The following is a 17,941-nucleotide window of genomic DNA, read 5'->3' on the forward strand; positions in this document are numbered from 1 at the left end:
TGTCCCTCTGTCCCGATGGTATCAGTCAAACATTGATACAAGAGGGGAAGGGGCATTCGGGTACTCCCTCTGTACCCCGAACCCAGAACTATACTGTAAGCTCTCAGGGATAGTGGAACATGCCATAGGTATAATCCATTCCTAAGTATGGTTTGTTCTTTGAGTGAGTGACACCCCAACATACTGCCAGGAACCCCTGTTCTAATCCAGATTCTTCCTATGAAGGGTTTCCATCCTCTAATACCCATGGGCACAATTTTGCCTGCAATTAGCTATATTGCCACAAGAGGTCAGCACCTCTCCAGCTGCACAGAGTCCATAGCCCCAGGGACACAGTTCTTTTCTGCCAATAACTCACCTCAGAGACCTGGCAGGTAGATTCACGACCTTTTGTTTTCTCCTTCCCACCCCCCAGCAGTGTCCCTTTCTGCGCATGCTTTGGTATCATGTCATCTCCCCTCGAGTCGAGAGGTATGTCTAGGGAAGCTGGACCCTGTCAGGTGCCTGGGCATGTATGTCTCTCACCCTGGTGGCCCTCCTACAGGTACACTGTCCCCATCATCTGGATGCCCCTGATGCTGTACCTCAGTTGGTCCTACTACCGAACCTTCGCCCAGGGCAATGTCCGCCTCTTTGCTTCCTTCACCACAGGTAATGTCAGTTCCTCCCTGGTTTGCTCCCATGGCTCCAGGAGGTGGGAGGAGTTGATGTCCTTCTCGGCACTGAATTTCTGAGAAAACAGAACCCCAAACCATATCACACACATTTTAAAATAAGACCTATCTGTAGAAATAGTCTTCCAAAGAAAAACAATTGTCAGACTCCCCCAACCCCAACCCTGAATGGATTTTAAAAACAGAAGAACAGCAACACACTAGCAGAAACTAAAGGAAATCATTTTGTCCAGAGACATAACAATAAAGAAAGAGGCTTATCACGGAGTCTAATACTAGAAAAGGTATGATCTGGGATTGTCAAGAAACTAAAAGAAATCATTCACCAGGTGGCACAGCTGAGAGCTAGACTCAGCGTGGTCCATGAACACAGCACAGATCAGAACCTGGGAGAGAAAGACCCAAGAGTGTCCTGAAGAGGCAACCGGGCGAAGGCCCAGACAGCAGAACCCCTGACTCGGAATAACAACCCCGCTAACCTGTACCGAGCACTTACCCCGTGCCATGCCTGGTGCCTTCCAGGGACCATCTCGGCGAACCCTCCCAACAGCCCCAGGAGAAAGGCACTATCGTCGTGCCCTTTTAGAGATGAGGAAGTAGAACCTCAGAGAAGTCAAGCAAGCGATTCCGGGTCATGTGGCTAAGAGGTAGATGCCAGTTGCCCTCCAGTTTCAGGGATCAGGGGACAGAGAGAAGGGCTGACATGGGGCAGCTTCCAACGAGCCTATGGGACCGAGACTGTCAGGGCAGCCATGGGTTTGGGTGCTGCCACTTCTGTCAGCCTGCCTCCCAAGCTTACCTCCTGCCTTGGGCCTCCACGTTCATGCTGCCTGCCCAGGTGGCCTGTTCGTCCTCGCACAGCCTGCCCTGGAGGGGTGCTGGCCCGGGGCAGGTGGCTAAGATGGAGGCCAGGCCGCGGCACAGGCAGGAGTGGAGTGCGGGGCAGCTCAAGTGGGCTCTCCTTTTCAGACCACATGTAGTGTTCCTGACTGTGAGCCTTTGGAGCGCCCCCTCTCTGCCAGATGCAGGCTCCTTCTCCCCACACTCTGAGACCTCTCTTCTGCCCACCTCTCCTGGGAAGACCTGAGGGGCTTAGATGAGAGAGGCCATGGCCGCAGTGATGGGAGCCTGTTTTCCCTCCTGGCCCAGGATGTGGCAGGGGAAGGACATGCCACAGGAAGTGCCCCGGGGCCCAGAACTGCTCCCGGTCACCAAGGGTTAACATGCACACCCCACGAGCCAAGGTTACCCTTTTCTGCCCACGCTGAATAGCTCAGGCACAGCACAGAGCTTGTTGCTCAGAAGGCCTGCTCACTGAATCGCCCACTGTCCGCCCGGCGCTCCCCTAACAATCGCCAACAGTGGCAGTGCCGCCAGTGCCCGCGGCTGGAGGGGGAAGGGGCTGCCGGAGCTTTGGCCCAGGTCCCTCTGCAGGATTCCTCTAGAGATGCCACTCTGTACCAGCTCCGGCGGATGGGCCGACAGGGATGATGCTGGGGTGAGGGAGTGGACGGAGACTTGACCTATAGGAGGGGACTCATCTGCATGGCAGGGAGGGTGATTTGAGGGCTGGGTCAGAACCGGAGGCCTCTGCAGAGAGCGAGATGTGCTGTTTAATAAAGGCCGACTGTAGGGCCTGTGACCATGATGCCAGCAATGGCAGCATGAGGGATATGTCTCCACATGCATCTCTCGCCTCCCAGCTCACCATGTGAGGGAGAGAAAACAAGAGCCGCAGAGCAAGGCAAGGGCAGCCTGAGCAGGGTCCCCACACAGCTGCTGGGCAAAGGGCACACCAGAATCCATGCGGGAAGATTCAGGGAGCCGCGGAGCAGTGGAAGCTGAACGGTGACCCCAGTTCAAGGCTGAAATCCCCGGATGCATGCATGAAGATGCTTTGAAAAGCAGAGGGGCTCCCCACATTCAGGAGGGCCCTGAGAACAGTGCCTGGGGGCAGGGTAGAGTGAGCACCGGCTGGAGCCCAGCGGTGTCTGGGACAGACATGCAGACCTCCAACAGCACCGCGGGAGCCCCAGACGAGGTCAGACAGTCTGTGGCCAGAAATGCTCCAGCAGGCCCAGTCCTTTCCCTGCTGATGAGAGAGCTAAGCAGCAAGCAAGGGCCTCTGTGCTCTGGGGTTGGAGGCGGGGCATGGGAAACTCTTTCTTCCCCGACCAGGGACCCTCCAGAGCTCTTTAAGGAGAATCAGAGAAGGTGGGTAAGAGTAGGACCACAGGTTAGAGTGTAGATGTATTTTGAGTCATTATATTTAAAAAGTATAGTAGCTATTTATTATATATGAGTATTATAAGTATTATTAATACATAATAATGTTATTCTTATTATATAATATATATGCTCATCATATAATCAGGTATTATATTTCTTCTGTCCTAACAACAGCCTTTTGTGAAGGGTAGGATGTTTTACTGTTGAGAAAACACGTAACTCTTGCAGGATTTGAACCCAGGTGTGCAAATCCAAAACCTGTGCTCTCTGCACTTTACCAGAGTGTTTTGAGGGACCCCAAAAGAGTCACAGCTCCCCCAGAAGCAGGGCTTCTGGCCAACCGGAGCAGCCCAGCCAAGGCCAAACGACCACTTGCAGTGCTGTCAAGCAAGCGCCTTGTACCAGACAGGGACACGGCAGGCCCCGCTGATGAGAGGTGTCCGACTAGCTTAATTCAATTCAGAGAGCAGTGGACACTTTGAGGATTGAATCTGAGCTGCAGCGCATGCTAGTTTCCAGGTGAGGCATGAGAAATCTTCCCACTGCAGAGTCATTTGAAACCATTTGTCAGAACAGGGCTGGGCCTGGGATCTGGTCCAAAGAGCTAGAAAGTCACCTCCCTGCCCCGCCTTCCTGGGCTTTCTTCCTTCCACAGAAGGAAAGGTCATCCACACGGGGTGCTCCCGCTCAGAAGTCAAACCGCAGCTTCAGTTCCGTGTGACAAACGGTGATGCCGAGGGCAGGATGGTGTTCAGGGGCATCTGCAGAGGCTCCTCACAGAGACACGTGGGCTGAATCTCCCAGAATAGGGAAGGCAGGGAGGGAATTCCAGGGAAGGAAACATGGGCAAATTAGGGATGTGGGAGAGGGCGTGGGGCAAACGTGGTGCCTCGAAGGAGCTGGAGGTGATTTGGTTTGGCCCCAGTACAGGGTGACGGGGAGATGAGGCAGGCACGGGGCCCGCGGGGCCCGTTCTTGAGGAACCTTCGGTGCCCTATTGGGGTTTGAACTTTCGCTGAAGGTTATAAGGCCCCAGAGAAGGGTTTTGACAGTGTGGAAGCAGGGAGTTGAGGGGCAGGCTGATGCAGTTCCTTGGCCAGGTGGTGATGAGGGAGTCGGGGATTACAAGCAGCGGACTAACCCGAGAGAGACTTTTATTTTTTACTTTTATTAGCATTTTATGCTGAATTTACTCCCTGGCCATAAGTTTTTGTTTTAGTTTTTTCTGGGATATCTCTTTCTTTTGTGCAGCCTCCTCTTCTGGCTTAGGAACCTGCTCTTTTTCAGAAAGGATCATCTCATTGTGGCAGGAATAACCAGCCCACAAGCTCTGGAAGCTCTGCGCCACATCCTGGGAGCTTGGTTCACCTGGATGTGCTCAGTGACCAGAGAATCTACATCTAAACTCTTAAGCTCAGCATTACTGTCTACATTCTTAAGCATGTGCAGCAAAAAACTAAGCGCTCTTTTTGGGCCAACAACCCTGTGTCCTGCTATAAGGTTTGGCCTGGTCACACCTACTCACTCCACCACTGTAACAACACAATGACACCCATTATTTCTGTAGTGACATGATGCTTGGTGGATTTTCAGATACACATACCCTCGATGGCCTGGGCTCCCTCACATCGAGGTTTTGTGAGTGTTCTTAAAGTGAACGCAAAGATTCGAACCTCTTGATTTGCATGATTTTGTGGGATTTTCTGGGTTAAGTGAATAGCAAAGTCATCTTTCAGAAGTCATCTCAGGCCACTTATGGGAAAAGCAAGACATATATATATATATATATTTTTTTAATTGAGGTGAAATTCACATAACATAAAATTAACCATTTTAAAATGAAGAATTCGGTGGCATTCAATATATCACAGTATGGTCTAACCTCTGTGTCATTCCAGAACATTTTCTTCTTTACCCCCCAAGGAAACCCACACCCACAGAGCAGTTGTTCTCCATTTCCACCTCCCCTGACCCCTGAGGCCACCCGTGTCTATATATAAATATAAATAGAATTGTTCAATATGTGGACTTTTGTATCTGCTCCTTTTACTTTGCCAACAGATATTAAGGAGGGGGAGCCAACAGAGCCTGGTGACTGGTTGAAGGTGGGAGAGGGCAGGGTTGGGTGCTGGGAACCTCGCAATGACAGTCACATCTCCAATGTTCTGGTCTCCAGGCTGATCATCTTCAGTTTTTTTCTAATCTCCCTCACATGCTGTGATTTTAAATCTTGTCCATTGAGATTTCTCTGCATGCGTTTTCCTGTCCCTCCTGCTCTCCAGCCCCTGGTGGTTAACTTTTTCGTCAATGCCTGCCCAGCTCCACTGGCTTGACTGGGGTAGTCCCCGCACCCGCCCATGCCAAGGAGACAAGGCCACCCTTCTCGGGTGTCTAGCCCATTTGGGCTGCTACAGCAAAACTTCATGGGCTGGGAGACTTACAAACAGCAGCAATTTAAATCTAGAAGCTGGAAGTTCCAATCGCGGTGCCAGCCTGGTCAGGTGAGGGTCCTCCTCCAGGTCACAGACGTCCGGTGTCCTCACATGGACGAAGCAGGAAGGGGCTCTGTGGGCCCTCTTTTGTAAGGGTGCCCATCCTGTTCATGAGGGTTCCAACCTCAGGAGCTAATCACCTCCCTAAGGCCCTGCCTCTTAATACCATCACCTTGGGGGTTAGCTTTCAACAGGAATTTTGAAGGGGTACATTCAGACCATAGCACCAGACAAAGGTCCGGCACCGGCCGCAGCTGCTCCTCTTAGTTCCCATAAGGACAATCTCAGATCTCTGGCCAGTGGCCCCCTTCATTGTCCCCTCCAAGCCCAACAAAGATCCTCACAGCCTCCTTCCCATTTTGACCCAAGAGCCCCAGCAATGTGGCCCAGCCCTGTAGCTGCCGGACAGGGCGCCACAGCTCCCAAGGTGTTGGGGTGGTAAGATGGGACGTCGGGGACCACCAGGCCTTGCTGCCCGCTGGGGCCACCTGCCCTGACCTTGCCCCTCTCTTGCCACCCTGCAGAATACTCAGTAGCCATGCCTAAGTCCGTGTTCCCGGGCCTCTTCTTGCTGGGGATACTGCTCTGGAGTCTCATAGAGTACGCCCTCCACCGCTTCCTCTTCCACATGAAGCCCCCCAGCAACAGCTATTACCTCATCATGCTGCACTTCGTCTTGCATGGCCAGCACCACAAGGTAAGCAGGGCGGTTCCCTCCCGGGGCCTTGCATCTCTAACCAACTCACAGGAGCTGCCAGTCCTTCCGTGGGTCATGCTGGGAACAAGAGGAAATCAGGGCAGTTGGTGCTGCCCAGAGGAAGGACTGGGTCCTAACCTGAACCGGGCGTGGACAGGGTGAGCATGTGTCTGTATGCCACCATGACTGACGCCAGACACTCTGCAGGTCCCTTTCATGAAGCATCTTTAACCCTCACAAAAGCTCGTTCATCCCTTCAACAAGTGTTCACCGAGTCTCACTCTGTGCCAGGCACGATTCTAGACACCACTGACCAAAAGAGTCCAAGGTCACTGCCCTTGTGGAGCTTCCTGCTGAAGAGAGTACTCCAGTTCTTCCCATTCCACAGAGCAGCAAACTGAGGCAGAAATTAAGAAACTAAGGCACACACCCAAGGTCACACCCGTCACAGCCAGGATCTCCAGCCCCATTCTATGGATTTCAGAGTCTGTGCTCTCAACTACCCACCACCCTGGGGCTCTTCAAGGGCAATATGACAGTCCCCTTGGCAGGAACTGGAAGCCAGTTCTGTCCAGAGGAAGCTGCATCCCGCTGTCCCTACTCCTTGCCATTCTCAGCCTGTCCCAGGCACCCCCCACCCCCACCCTGAGCCTGGCTCCCCAGCACACCCCTGGTCCTGCCGCTCCTGCTCCGGGTGGGAGGGGGGAGGGGCCCTCAGGAGCAGTCACTGCATGAGTATTGCCGGCTTTCTCTCTTTTCTTCCAGCCCATGGGGGCGGGGCGGGGGGGGGGGGCAGGGGTCTGTCTCTTCTCAGAATACTCACTAAGCAGTCACTAAAATCTGACCTCTAGGCCAGGCCTTTAGCTTTTAAAGCTCCAGAGCTTAAGGCCTATTTCTCTTGTTTAATGTAACAACACCCCCTTGGAACAAAGAAGGGCCCCTGTTAGGACAGGGAGAGGGGACCGTGTGAGTTCACGCTTCCACGTATCCCACTGTACGAACCTGCATTAAGCTCAGTGCGCCAGCGTGCCACGCTCCCAGGCAGTCAGGCCCTCGTCCAGGTGCCCCGCCTGGTAATCGGAGTTGGCACTCCTCTTTAGCACCTTACAAATTCCAGAGCCAAAATGGCCTCTTGGGCATAAAGCAGGACTCTGAACCAGAAACATCCTGCCCTCCTCACATCCACCCTGTGTCCTTGCGCAGTGTTCCAGGTCCCATCCTGTCTGGGAAATTGGAACAGAACCGTCTAGGGCTTTCAGGCCTGGTGGCCCGCCCTCCCCAAAGCCACTGAAAGTGCCAAGGCCACCCAAGATAAGTCGCCACCCCTCCCTGGGATGCCTGGGCTGCTCCACCCCACTCCCTGCAGGGAAGTCTCCTCTGGGCCCGCGGGCCAGCCCCTGGCTGCGCTCTAACACGCTCTCCACCCACAGGCACCCTTCGATGAGTCCCGCCTGGTCTTCCCCCCTGCGCCAGCTTCTCTGTTGATTGCCTTGATCTACACAATCTTACAGCTCCTCCTGCCCGAGGCGGTGGGGGGCACTGTGTTTGCCGGGGGCCTCCTGGGCTACATCGTCTACGATCTGATGCATTACTACCTGCACTTCGGCTCGCCGCACAAGGGCTCCTACCTGTACAACATGAAGGCCCACCACGTCAAGCATCACTTTGCACATCAGAAGTTAGGTAAGGATCGGCCAGCACCTCCCCGTCTCACTCATTTGATCATCTGTTTATTCGACAGCCACCGTTAGGCCCCTACCAAGGGCCAGGCCCTGTTCTGGGTACTGGGGATGCACAGGCAGCAAGGCAAGCCTGGGGCTCCCATCCTGCTCTCTGGTGCGGGGCTCTGCAGAGACAGGCAAATAAGGAAACCAATCAGTAGTAAAAGATTGTTTCAGACAATGGTAAGTGCTACCAAGAAAATAAAGATGATGTTAGAGGGACCATGGAAGGCAGGAGTAGGGTCCAGCCCTGTCTAACAAAATGTGCAAGTCACAGATGTGATTTTTAAATTTTCTAGTGGCCACATTAGCCAGTAAAAAAATGGGTGAGATTAATCCTTTTAACAGCATAGTTTAGTAAGCCAACTATAGCCAAAATGTTACCATTTCAATATATGATCAATATAAAATACTGTTAATGAGACATTTTACATTATTTTTCCTATATTAAATCTTCTGTGTCCAGTGTGTATTTTTCCACTTACAGCACCTCTTAATTCAGGTACTAAATTTTCATTGGAAATATTTAATCTGTATTTAGAGTTTATAAAATTTACAGTTAAGAAAAAAGTAGATTCACATTACTCTGAATGTGCTTAAAAGATTTCCAGTAATTGAATTGTTTTTAAATTGAAATTTAAGTGAATTAAAATTAAATAAGATTAGAAATCCTGTCCCTGTGTAGCTCTTGCCACATTTCTGGTGCTGAGTGGTCACATGGGCTCCCTGCCTTGTGGCTGCCATGCGGGATGGCAGAGCGGTAGATGAAATGGTCCAGGAAGATGTCCCTGCAGAGGTGTCAGCAGAGCTGAGGCCAAACTTAAGAGAAGTCAGCATCCGATGACGTCTGAGGACAGAGCAGCTCAGGAGCAGCAGGAACAAAGCCTTGAAGTGGGAATGCACTTGGATCTTCAAAGAGGAGGAGGAAGAGGAGGCAGGCCAGGCCCTTTGAGGAAGTCACAGCAGATAAAGAATTTGAGTTTATTCCGGTGGCCTTCCTGGGAGACAGAAACACAGGTGCGCTGCTCCTGACTTCTGCCAGGGTAGCGCTGAGAGTCGGGAAGGCCAGCAGGGACAGAAGTTAGGATCTTCCCGGGTGCGGGGCCTACGCCGGCTCCCTTTCCAAGCAGATTTATCCCTTTCCTTGGACGGTGCCTCACCTTCCCCCTGTTCATCTCCCTCTCTAGGATTTGGCATCAGCACTAAATTATGGGATTACTTTTTCCACACCCTTATGCCGGAAGAATCGCACCCGAAGATGCAGTGACAACTCCCAGCCCCACTGTGACCCCGCCCTGCCCCGCCATCATCCGGACCCTGCCAAGAAGGTTTGCTTGGCCAGGCAGGATAGTCTTTGTCCAGCTCTTGGGTTTGGTGAAGGGTGCTGGGAAGGCCCTGAAGACTGAGACTGCCCCCCGACCCACCACAGGAAGGTCACATCCACTTGGTGGCCCAATGGCCCTCAGGGACTAACTCATATCTGCAGCAGCCCGGCGTCTCCATCAGCGTCTGTGCCTAGAGCCTTAGCCCACAGGACTGCGTTAGGACCCCGCCTACGTTATCAGCCCCAAGGGGAATGAAGGAAACGGACCCCGGTGACTTCCTGACAGGCCTGTGATCCCCCCCGCCCCGTCACCTCCCCTGGGAGCTACCCCCCAGAGCAAAGAATGGGGTCTGTAGGGCCTCCAGCCCTGGTCTTCCCCACCTTCCCTTCCGGGGACGGTTTGATGGCTCTGGCTTTCTCCTGCAGTGCGGAGAACACTGAGGTGGATGACGGGCTCTCCCCAGGAGAGAGCATGATGCCTCCCACAGGCCACCCCAGGTCCCAGGGCAGTGCCTTTGTCCACTGCCAGTCACCGATTCTGGCGGCAGCAGCAGGTGCCTCAGGCTGAGGCGCACCCCTGGCCCTCACCTGCCTGTGCGGACAGGCCGAGGCTGGCTGGCGGGGACCTCAAGGCTGGCGGGGGCCCAGGCCCCCTTCTTTAGGAACCACCAGCCGCGCTAGCCGTCTCTTCCCTGCCTCCAGAATCTCAGAGCTTCTCGCCAAGGGAGGCAATGAGGCCTCACTATGGGCGGGCACCCAGTGCCCTCCCATGCATTCCCAGACCTCCGCCTGGCATGGGTGGGCCGCTGCCCCTCACTCAGGACCCTTCCAGCCAGTGCCTCCTTAGGCCACGAAGGAGCCTTTATTTGGTGCCTTATCTCCCTTCCCCTTTGCTTCCCTGCCCTCCTCCCAGCAGATGAGGTTCCAGCCCCCTCTTCCTCATAACCAAAACCCTCACTGCTTGTAAGAGGGTCTTATTTATAAACCATACAAACGCTCAAGTAGCTGCTCAGATCGCCCTTTCTAATCCTATGTGTTGAGCTTATGTAAACCTTTGTCCTATTTTTGTTTCCTTCTTATACCCACAAACCGTTACTACTTGAAACTTTTAAAAACAAAAACAAAACTCGATGAACATAAAGGCTAAAGAGAAACAGTTGACCGATCCTGTGATTGTACTGTTTACTGTGGAGTTATTTAAAGATTTTGGAATAAATATACAAACTGCAGTTGTGAAATAAAGGTGTAAATAAATTGTATATTTTGAAAAATAAAAGCATTTTAAAAGAAACCAACAAAGAGTAGTTGTAACTTACTGATGCTGAGTCACCAGACTTCGTCATGGAGGGTGGGGGATGGGGACGGTCTGCCCAGCCAGGAGGAGTGTTTATCGCTGACAGGGTTGTGCAGACTTGCTGGGGCATGGTGATAATAAAAAGCTGACCAACTCCTATTTTCCGACTTGATTTTATTACTGTTTTAAAATTCCCTGCAGACAGCCACCTTGGTGGGCTTCACAGTGGGCTCCGTCCTAGGGCAGGTCCTCGTCTCCTTGGCAGGTGGGTCCCTGCTCGCCTGGAGGTCCTCTCCCTCACCTGTGCGTCTGGAGCCTTTGCGGTGGCTTGGCTTCTGTCTATGCCATGGAAGAGCCTTTTCTTTCACCACGCTCATCCCACCTTCCAGGGAGCAAATGGTATCAAGGTACGAAACAGTGGCATTGTTACTGCTACTTGAGCTTCTCACTTCCTTCCTTGGTGGGAGCACGTTGAGTCAAAAATCCCCGGCACGCGGAGGAGCCTCCCGTGGAGGAACCGGAGCCCCCGGCAGACCTCTCCTGGTGCTGAAGGTCCTGCAGAAGGACTTGGTGCGCTACTCCTCTCGCCCTCTGCTCTGCGTGTCGGTGTGAAGGGCCTTCTCCACCTGCAGCTACTTCCAGGTCATCACCTATACACAGGGCCTGTGGGAGCAGGTGTTGCGTTCTCGCCACACTACTGTCTGTAACAGGGGCGTGGAGGCCGTTTCCACCCTGCTGGGTGCTGTTGCTGTTTTGGCAGTTGGTTACATAAAAAGTGCCCTGGTCCACTTGCGGAGAAATGACGCTGTCCCTGTTCTCTCTCCTGATCGCTGCCGCAATGTACACCATGGACACCTCAGGGAACGTTTGGGTGTGCTACGCGTCCTATTTTGTCTTCAGGATCGTCTATATGTTACTCATCACTGTAGCAACTTTCCTGATAGGCGCCAGCCTCGGCAAAGGAGCGCTATGCCCTGGTGTTCGGTGTGAACACCTCCGTTGCTCTGGCCCTGCGGACACTGCTCACGCTCATCGTGATCAATGCCAGTGGCCTCGGCTTAGAGGTTACCACTCAGTTCCTGATCTACGCTGGTTAGTTTGCACTTGCTGCTGTGGTTTCCCTGCCGAATGGTACAGTCACTATTATGAAGAAATGCAGGAAGAAGGAAGATCCAGCGTCAGCTTCTCAAGTAAGCACTTCGTAATACACTGCTGACAAGCTGCTTCTTAAAACAAGAACTCTGCACAGCCACAGTCTCTGGATGTATTTAATCTTTTAAGGTGTAGATATATATATTTATGAATGTGCATTTCATGGCTTCACAGCAACCAATTGGTTTGCAGGCCAGTGCTCAATCCACTGAGCTACACCAGTCAGAGCTAACAGCAACCAATCGACAATGCCTGTGTTCCTTAGAGCAGCATAGTAGTGTTCAGAGGAGCAGAAGTGAAGCTTATTTTGTGGATTATTTAAGGATGACTTTTTTCTGGTTCAAAAGGGAACTTGATTTTGAAAACCAAGCTATCACATACAGTCAAGCAGCACATGCTGTTGTATACTTGATAGCAAGTGAGTTTGGTGTGTCATAGGTCAAGTACTTCTGTATCTGATAAGCCAGGTGGGTCCAGTGGGGCCCGGGGCTTCACAGGGACCACGAGCTGTTACAGCTCAAGACAGAAATATGCTGTAACGGCACCTGCCTCTGTTCAACTTAATTCTCACTTTGTGTTACTCATGTGCATTTGTGTTTCTTCAGATGAAAGTCGTTCTTATAAGATGCAATATTTGCTCTGGTTTGGTGTCCTGTCCTATAAGGAGTATGTGTCATTTCTAATAAGTTATTTTTTAAAATTTCTTTGTATGCATGTTCTCAGTTCTCATCTTGACAATTTTGTATTTGTGTAGATTTTTGTTAGAAGTACATGTTTGCATTATTCATATGCTTCTTAGAGAAGCTCATTTAGTTAGAAAATAAGGCAAGCGTTGAAGCCTGCTTATAATCTGAATGAAGAGACCTAATCAGAAAATGTAAGGTAGGTTCCCTCGTCTTTTATTCTTCAGTATGAAGGGCTGTTAATCCCATGACAAAAAGTTAGAATATGGGCCAAAGACACAACTAGCCCACTCTGCATTTTATATACCCTTTTATTTCTAAAATAAAATGAAAACGTCTTTTTAAAAATAATAACTTTGGAGCTTTTATAATTGTCCCCCTCATCCAAAATAAAGGTGTCATTAATAGCTGGATTATTCTAAAGCCTCTTCCACAAACCGAGCCTCTTTTTGATTATTTCAATGGGACAGGAACCAAGATAGATGTGATTCCTGCATTTCATACATTAAATCTGCCTTTGCTTCTAAGAGTGGATCATCTTGAATATTTGCTTAAAATAACAATGGCTAGTAATTCCATTTCCATTTGTTCAATACTGAACAAATATTATTATGTATACACGTAATCCTCAAATCAGTCTACCAAGTGGCTGCTAGAGTATGTGAGACATGGAAACTTTTTTTAATTTAATCTTTATTTTTTCCCATTGCCATTTATTCCCCTTGTCCTCCCCGCCCCCCGCAATCACCACACTGTTAGCCATGTCCATGAGTCCTTTTCCCTTTTTGCTCAACCTCTCTATTTTAAAACTATTTTAAAGCCAACTGTTGCCTTATCTTGAAAAGAATCTAGGTAGCTGTTTTCAACAGGGGGTGTTAACTTTTTTGGAATAACACGGCTGAACAGTGTGAGTAATAGTGTCAAGATTGCAAAATTGACATTTATTTGGCTTAAGTGGAAGCTCTAGAGGCAAATGAATAGGATAAGAATCGGACGTTTTCCGTTCAACCTCTTTTCATGTATAGGGAAGGGAAAAACACTAGCTAAGGAAGGAAAGGGAATGTGATGTCATAAAAGTAACAGACTCTAAATTTGTATTTTGTTTTTCAGTGTATTTTGCAACATAGGGAATTGTTTACTCAGAAACAAATGGAAAAGTGGTATTTGAGGGGTTTTATTTAATTTTTAACATAAAATGGACGGTGGTGCAATCAAACTTGTGCAGTTTTGGCACAAAACTGCACAATAGCCAACTTGTAACAGACTCCAATAAGTGTTAGTCTTCCCACCATCAGATCTCTGGCTGCTATTATTTGGTCTTTGCTGCTCCACCTGTTCCCTAGTTTCTGCTGCCCTCTAGTGGCAGCATGAGGCCCTGACCCCTTATGACTGCCCTCATAGCGACTGTTGGGAAATCAGATGGCTGTGATTATAAAATTCTGGAACTTTTCCATCTTACCTTTTCTCTTGACTTACTGTTTTGTCTCATCTACCATTTTTAAGAGGAAGCTGGAACTGTGTATATGGACTTTCCAGGTCTAACTTTCTATAAATATATGATGACTGCAAAAAATTAACTGGACCTTCTTTACAGTTAAGTGATAACTGCACAATGAATAAAGTTTATCTACTAAAGATGCTACAGGATGGATTTGAAATTTGGGTGCCAGGACTGTCCTCTTCACTTCATCTCAGACACCTTATAAGCTTGTAATAGGAAAAAAAGAAGGAACAATAAGAAAAAGAAAAAAATCTTGTTTTGACAAAAGCGTAATGGGGGTGGGGGATATGTCTTCACTTAGGGTCCGTAAAAGTCAAAACCTAAAACAGGAACATGGATGCAGGAAGTTTATGTGGGAGGTAAGAGCAGAAATAAGGAGTGAGAGATGGGAAGGATCGGAAAGGGAAAGTGGGGGAGCCATGCAAGTATGAGGATAAGAGGTTCTCATACGGATTCTGCAGGGGGATCTTGAGAAACAGACAGAAACCTGCCAGAATTGTCCACCTAAAGGACAAGAGGCTGGAGCATTTGCTCACCAGCTCCCTCTCCTACTGGTGGAGGATTGTCTTCAGGAGGGTCAGCTCTCTCTTCACCTCGGGGCTGCCCTGGCATGCGAGCCAACCAGAGCACTTGGCCTGGACAAAGTCCTGGAGCAAGAGCAGAAGGGTGGACGTGTGCCCTTCAAGTGGGACGCAGTCAGTTTAAGTCCTGTGTGAGCATCCTAGGAACGGCCCACCGAAATTACGGCTGAAATCAAAGCTAGGACAGTGTTCACACAGAACCTTCCACCACAACTGACGTTAAGACCAGAGATGGACCAGAGGGATATGACATAGATCACCAAAGGTGTCTGCTACGGACCCCAGTTCTATATCCTCAGTGCAAGGCTGAACCAGGAGTAATCCCACCTTCGAGGGCACTGTAAGGAAAATTGCCTGTATGGAGCAGAGAAAGGCTCTTTTGAGAATATAGAACAACCATAGCCCTCATGGAGTTCTAAGGCCTGAATTCATGCAAACTGGTTAGTCTGAAGCACCTCAAGTTGAAAATTTGGTGTAAAATGTCCCTGGCTGGAAAAGTCACAAGGCTCTCAGAAGAAGCATTTACAAATTTCTGTGGAGAAGTGCAACTTCAGTCCAGGCCTCAAAAAATTCCCAGGAACTACAAGTTTCCAAGGACTATAAGCTTTCAATAAAAATAAAACAAACCACAAGGAAAGAAGGCACCAGGAGTAAAAGCTGATTTTTGTGGTTTCTTTTCCTTTGTTCTATTAATGTGGTATATTACATTGGTTTCACATGTTGAGCCACCTTTGCATTCCTGGAATAAATGTCATTTGGTCATGGTGTATGATCCTTTAATATGTTTTGGAACTCAGTTTTCTAGCATTTTGTTGAGAATTTTTGCCTCCATATTCATCACTGATACTGGTTTGTAGTTTCTTTCTTGTGGTATCTTTGTTCAGCTTTGGTATCAGGGTGATGCTGGCCTGGTAAAGTGGGTTAGGAAGTGTTCTCCCCTTTTCCCTTTTTGAAAAAGCTTGAGAAGGATTCGTGTTAATTCATTTTTAAATGTTTGGTAAAATTCACCAGTGAAGCCATCTGGCCTGGACTTCTCTTTGTTGAGTGGGTTTTGATAACTAACTCAATCTCCTTACTAGTTACAGGTCTGTTCAGAGTTTCTAATGCTTCTTGAGTCAGGTAATTCGTGTCTAGGAAACTGTCTTGCATTTCAGGTTGGTATAAAATTGTTTACAGTATTCTCTTATAGTCTTTTTGTTGTTGTTGTTGTAAAAAGAATACTTACCATGAAATTTACCCTCCCGACAAGTTTCTAAGTGTACAGTACACTGCTGTTGACGGTAAGCACATGTTGTACAGCGGACCTCAAGAGCTTATTCATTGTGCTTGACTTTATGCCCTTCGACTGGTAACTCCCTGTTTTTCCCTCTCCAGACAACCCCTATTTCACCTTTGATTTTATGAATTTGACTGTTGTATATACTTCATGTAAATGGAGCCGTGCAGTATTTTATTGATTGGTTTACTTTACTTGGCCTACTGTCCTCAAGGTTCATCCATGGTGTTGCATATTGCAGAATTTCCTTCTTTTTAAAGGCTGAATAGTATTCCATTGTATGTATATACCACATTTTCTTTATCAGTTCATCTGCCTGTGGACATTTGGTTTTCACATCTTAGCTATCTTGAATAGTACTACAATGAATATGGGAGTGCTATCTCTTTGAGATCCTGATTTCAATTCTTTTGGATAAATGCCCAGAAATGGGATTACTACAACATAAGGTAGCTCTACTTTTAATTTTTTGAGAAACCTCCATACTGTTTTCTATAGCGACTGCACCATTTTGCATTTCCATCAATATGATGCAAGTGTTCCAATTTTTCCACATCTTCACTATACTTGCTGTCTTTTGGGTTTGTTTGTTTTTTTAATAACAGCCATCCTGACAGGTGTGAGATGATACTTCATTGTCATTTTGATTTGCATTTCCCTAATAATTATTAATGGTAAAATTATTCATATACCTGTGTGTCATTAGTATGTTTTCTTTGGAAAAAGAAAACCTCTTCAAGTCCTTAACTCACTTTTAATAATCTGGTTATTAGACCCTGGCTGGTGTGGCTCAGTAGATTGAGTGCCAGCCTGTGAACTGAAAGGTCACCAGTTCAATTCCCAGTCAGGGCACATGGGTCAGGTGGGGGGCATGTGAGAGGCAACTCATCTAACCCCTTATCAAATATATAACTTGAAAATATTTTCTCCCATTCTATAGGTTGCCTTTTCACTGTTGTTTCTTTTGCTATGCCAAAGCTTTTTAATTTGATATAATCCTACTTGTTTGTTTTTGTTAACTGTGCTCTTGGTGCCATATCCATGAAATCATTGCCAGGACCAGTATCGCAAAGCTTTTCCCCTATGTCTTCTTCTAGAAGCTTTATTGTTTCAGGTCTCATACTTAAGTCTTTAATCCACTTTGAGTTGATTTTTGTGTGTGATGTCAGATAAGGGCCCAATTTAATTTTTTTGCATGTGGTTATCCAGTTTTCTCAATGCTGTTTCTTGAAGAGACTATCCTTGCCCCATTGTATATTCTTGGCACCCTTGTCAAAGATCAGTTGATCATGTAAGTGTAGATTTCTTTGTGGGCCCTCTATTCTATTTCGTTGGTCTATATGTTGGCCTTTAAGGCCAGTACTATAATGCTGTGATATATTTTGAAATCAGGAAGTGTGATACCTTTACTTCTGTTCCACTTTTTCAAGAGTGATTTGTCTATTTGTAGTCTTTTGTGGTTCCATATTTAATTTTAGAATTGTTTTTCTATTTCTGTAAAAAAATGATATTGGGATTTTGATATGGATTGCACTGAAGCTATAGATCACTTTTGGTAATATGGATGTTTTAACAATATTAAGCCTTCCAATCCATGAACATGGGGTGCTTTTTCATTTGTTTGTGTCTTGTGTAGTTTCCTTCATCAATGTTTTGTAGTTTTCAGTGAACAATTCTTTTGCCACCTTAGTTAATTTATTCATAAGTATTTTATTCTTTTTGGTGCTGTTGTAAATTGGATTGTTTTCCTGATTTCCTTTTCAGATAGTTTGTTTTTAGTGAATAGAAACACAACCGATTTTTGTGGATTAATTTTGTAGATCCTGCAACCTCAATGAATTTGTTTACACTGTTCTTTTAATGGATTATTTAGGGTTTTCTATAGATAAAATCATGTCATCTTTACTTCTCCCTTTCCCATTTGGATATATTTTATTTCTTTTCGTTGCCTAATTGCTCTGGCTAGAACTCCCATTACTATGTTGAAGAGAAGTGAGGAGAGTGGGTATCCTTTCCTTCTTCTTGATCTTGGAGGAAACGTTTTCAGTTTTTCACCATTAAGTATGATGTTAGCTGTGGGCTTGTCATCTGTGGTCTGTACTATGTTTAGACAGTTTTCTCCTACTCCTAGTTTGTTGAGAGTTTTGCCATGAAAGAGTGTTAAATTTGCTGAAGTTGTTTTTATCCATCTATTGAGATGATCATGCGTTTTGTCCTTTATTTTGTTAATATGGTGTATCGCATTAATTGATTTTCATATGTTGAACCATTCTTGCACCCCAGGAATAAATCCCATTTGCTTATGGTATATGATTCT

General features: G+C 47.8%; 1 protein-coding gene and 1 pseudogene across 1 annotated transcript in view; both read left to right on the forward strand.

Moving 5' to 3' along the window:
- FA2H (fatty acid 2-hydroxylase) overlaps positions 1 to 10,436 on the forward strand; it is a 46,176-nt gene extending 35,740 nt beyond the window's left edge. The window contains exons 4-7 of the mRNA XM_054579189.1: positions 545 to 651; positions 5,920 to 6,092; positions 7,523 to 7,775; positions 9,001 to 10,436. Of these exons, the coding sequence (XP_054435164.1) occupies positions 545 to 651; positions 5,920 to 6,092; positions 7,523 to 7,775; positions 9,001 to 9,080 (613 nt within the window). The 3' untranslated portion in view covers positions 9,081 to 10,436. The remainder of the gene's footprint in view (positions 1 to 544; positions 652 to 5,919; positions 6,093 to 7,522; positions 7,776 to 9,000) is intronic.
- On the forward strand, positions 10,268 to 11,636 carry LOC129075125 (thiamine transporter 1-like; annotated as a pseudogene).
- Positions 11,637 to 17,941: the final 6,305 nt, after the last annotated feature.

This window comes from Pteronotus mesoamericanus, unplaced genomic scaffold, assembly GCF_021234165.1.
Source record: "Pteronotus mesoamericanus isolate MK-2021 breed Mesoamerican mustached bat unplaced genomic scaffold, CSHL_Meso_final contig_52, whole genome shotgun sequence".
NCBI lineage: Eukaryota > Metazoa > Chordata > Mammalia > Chiroptera > Mormoopidae > Pteronotus > Pteronotus mesoamericanus.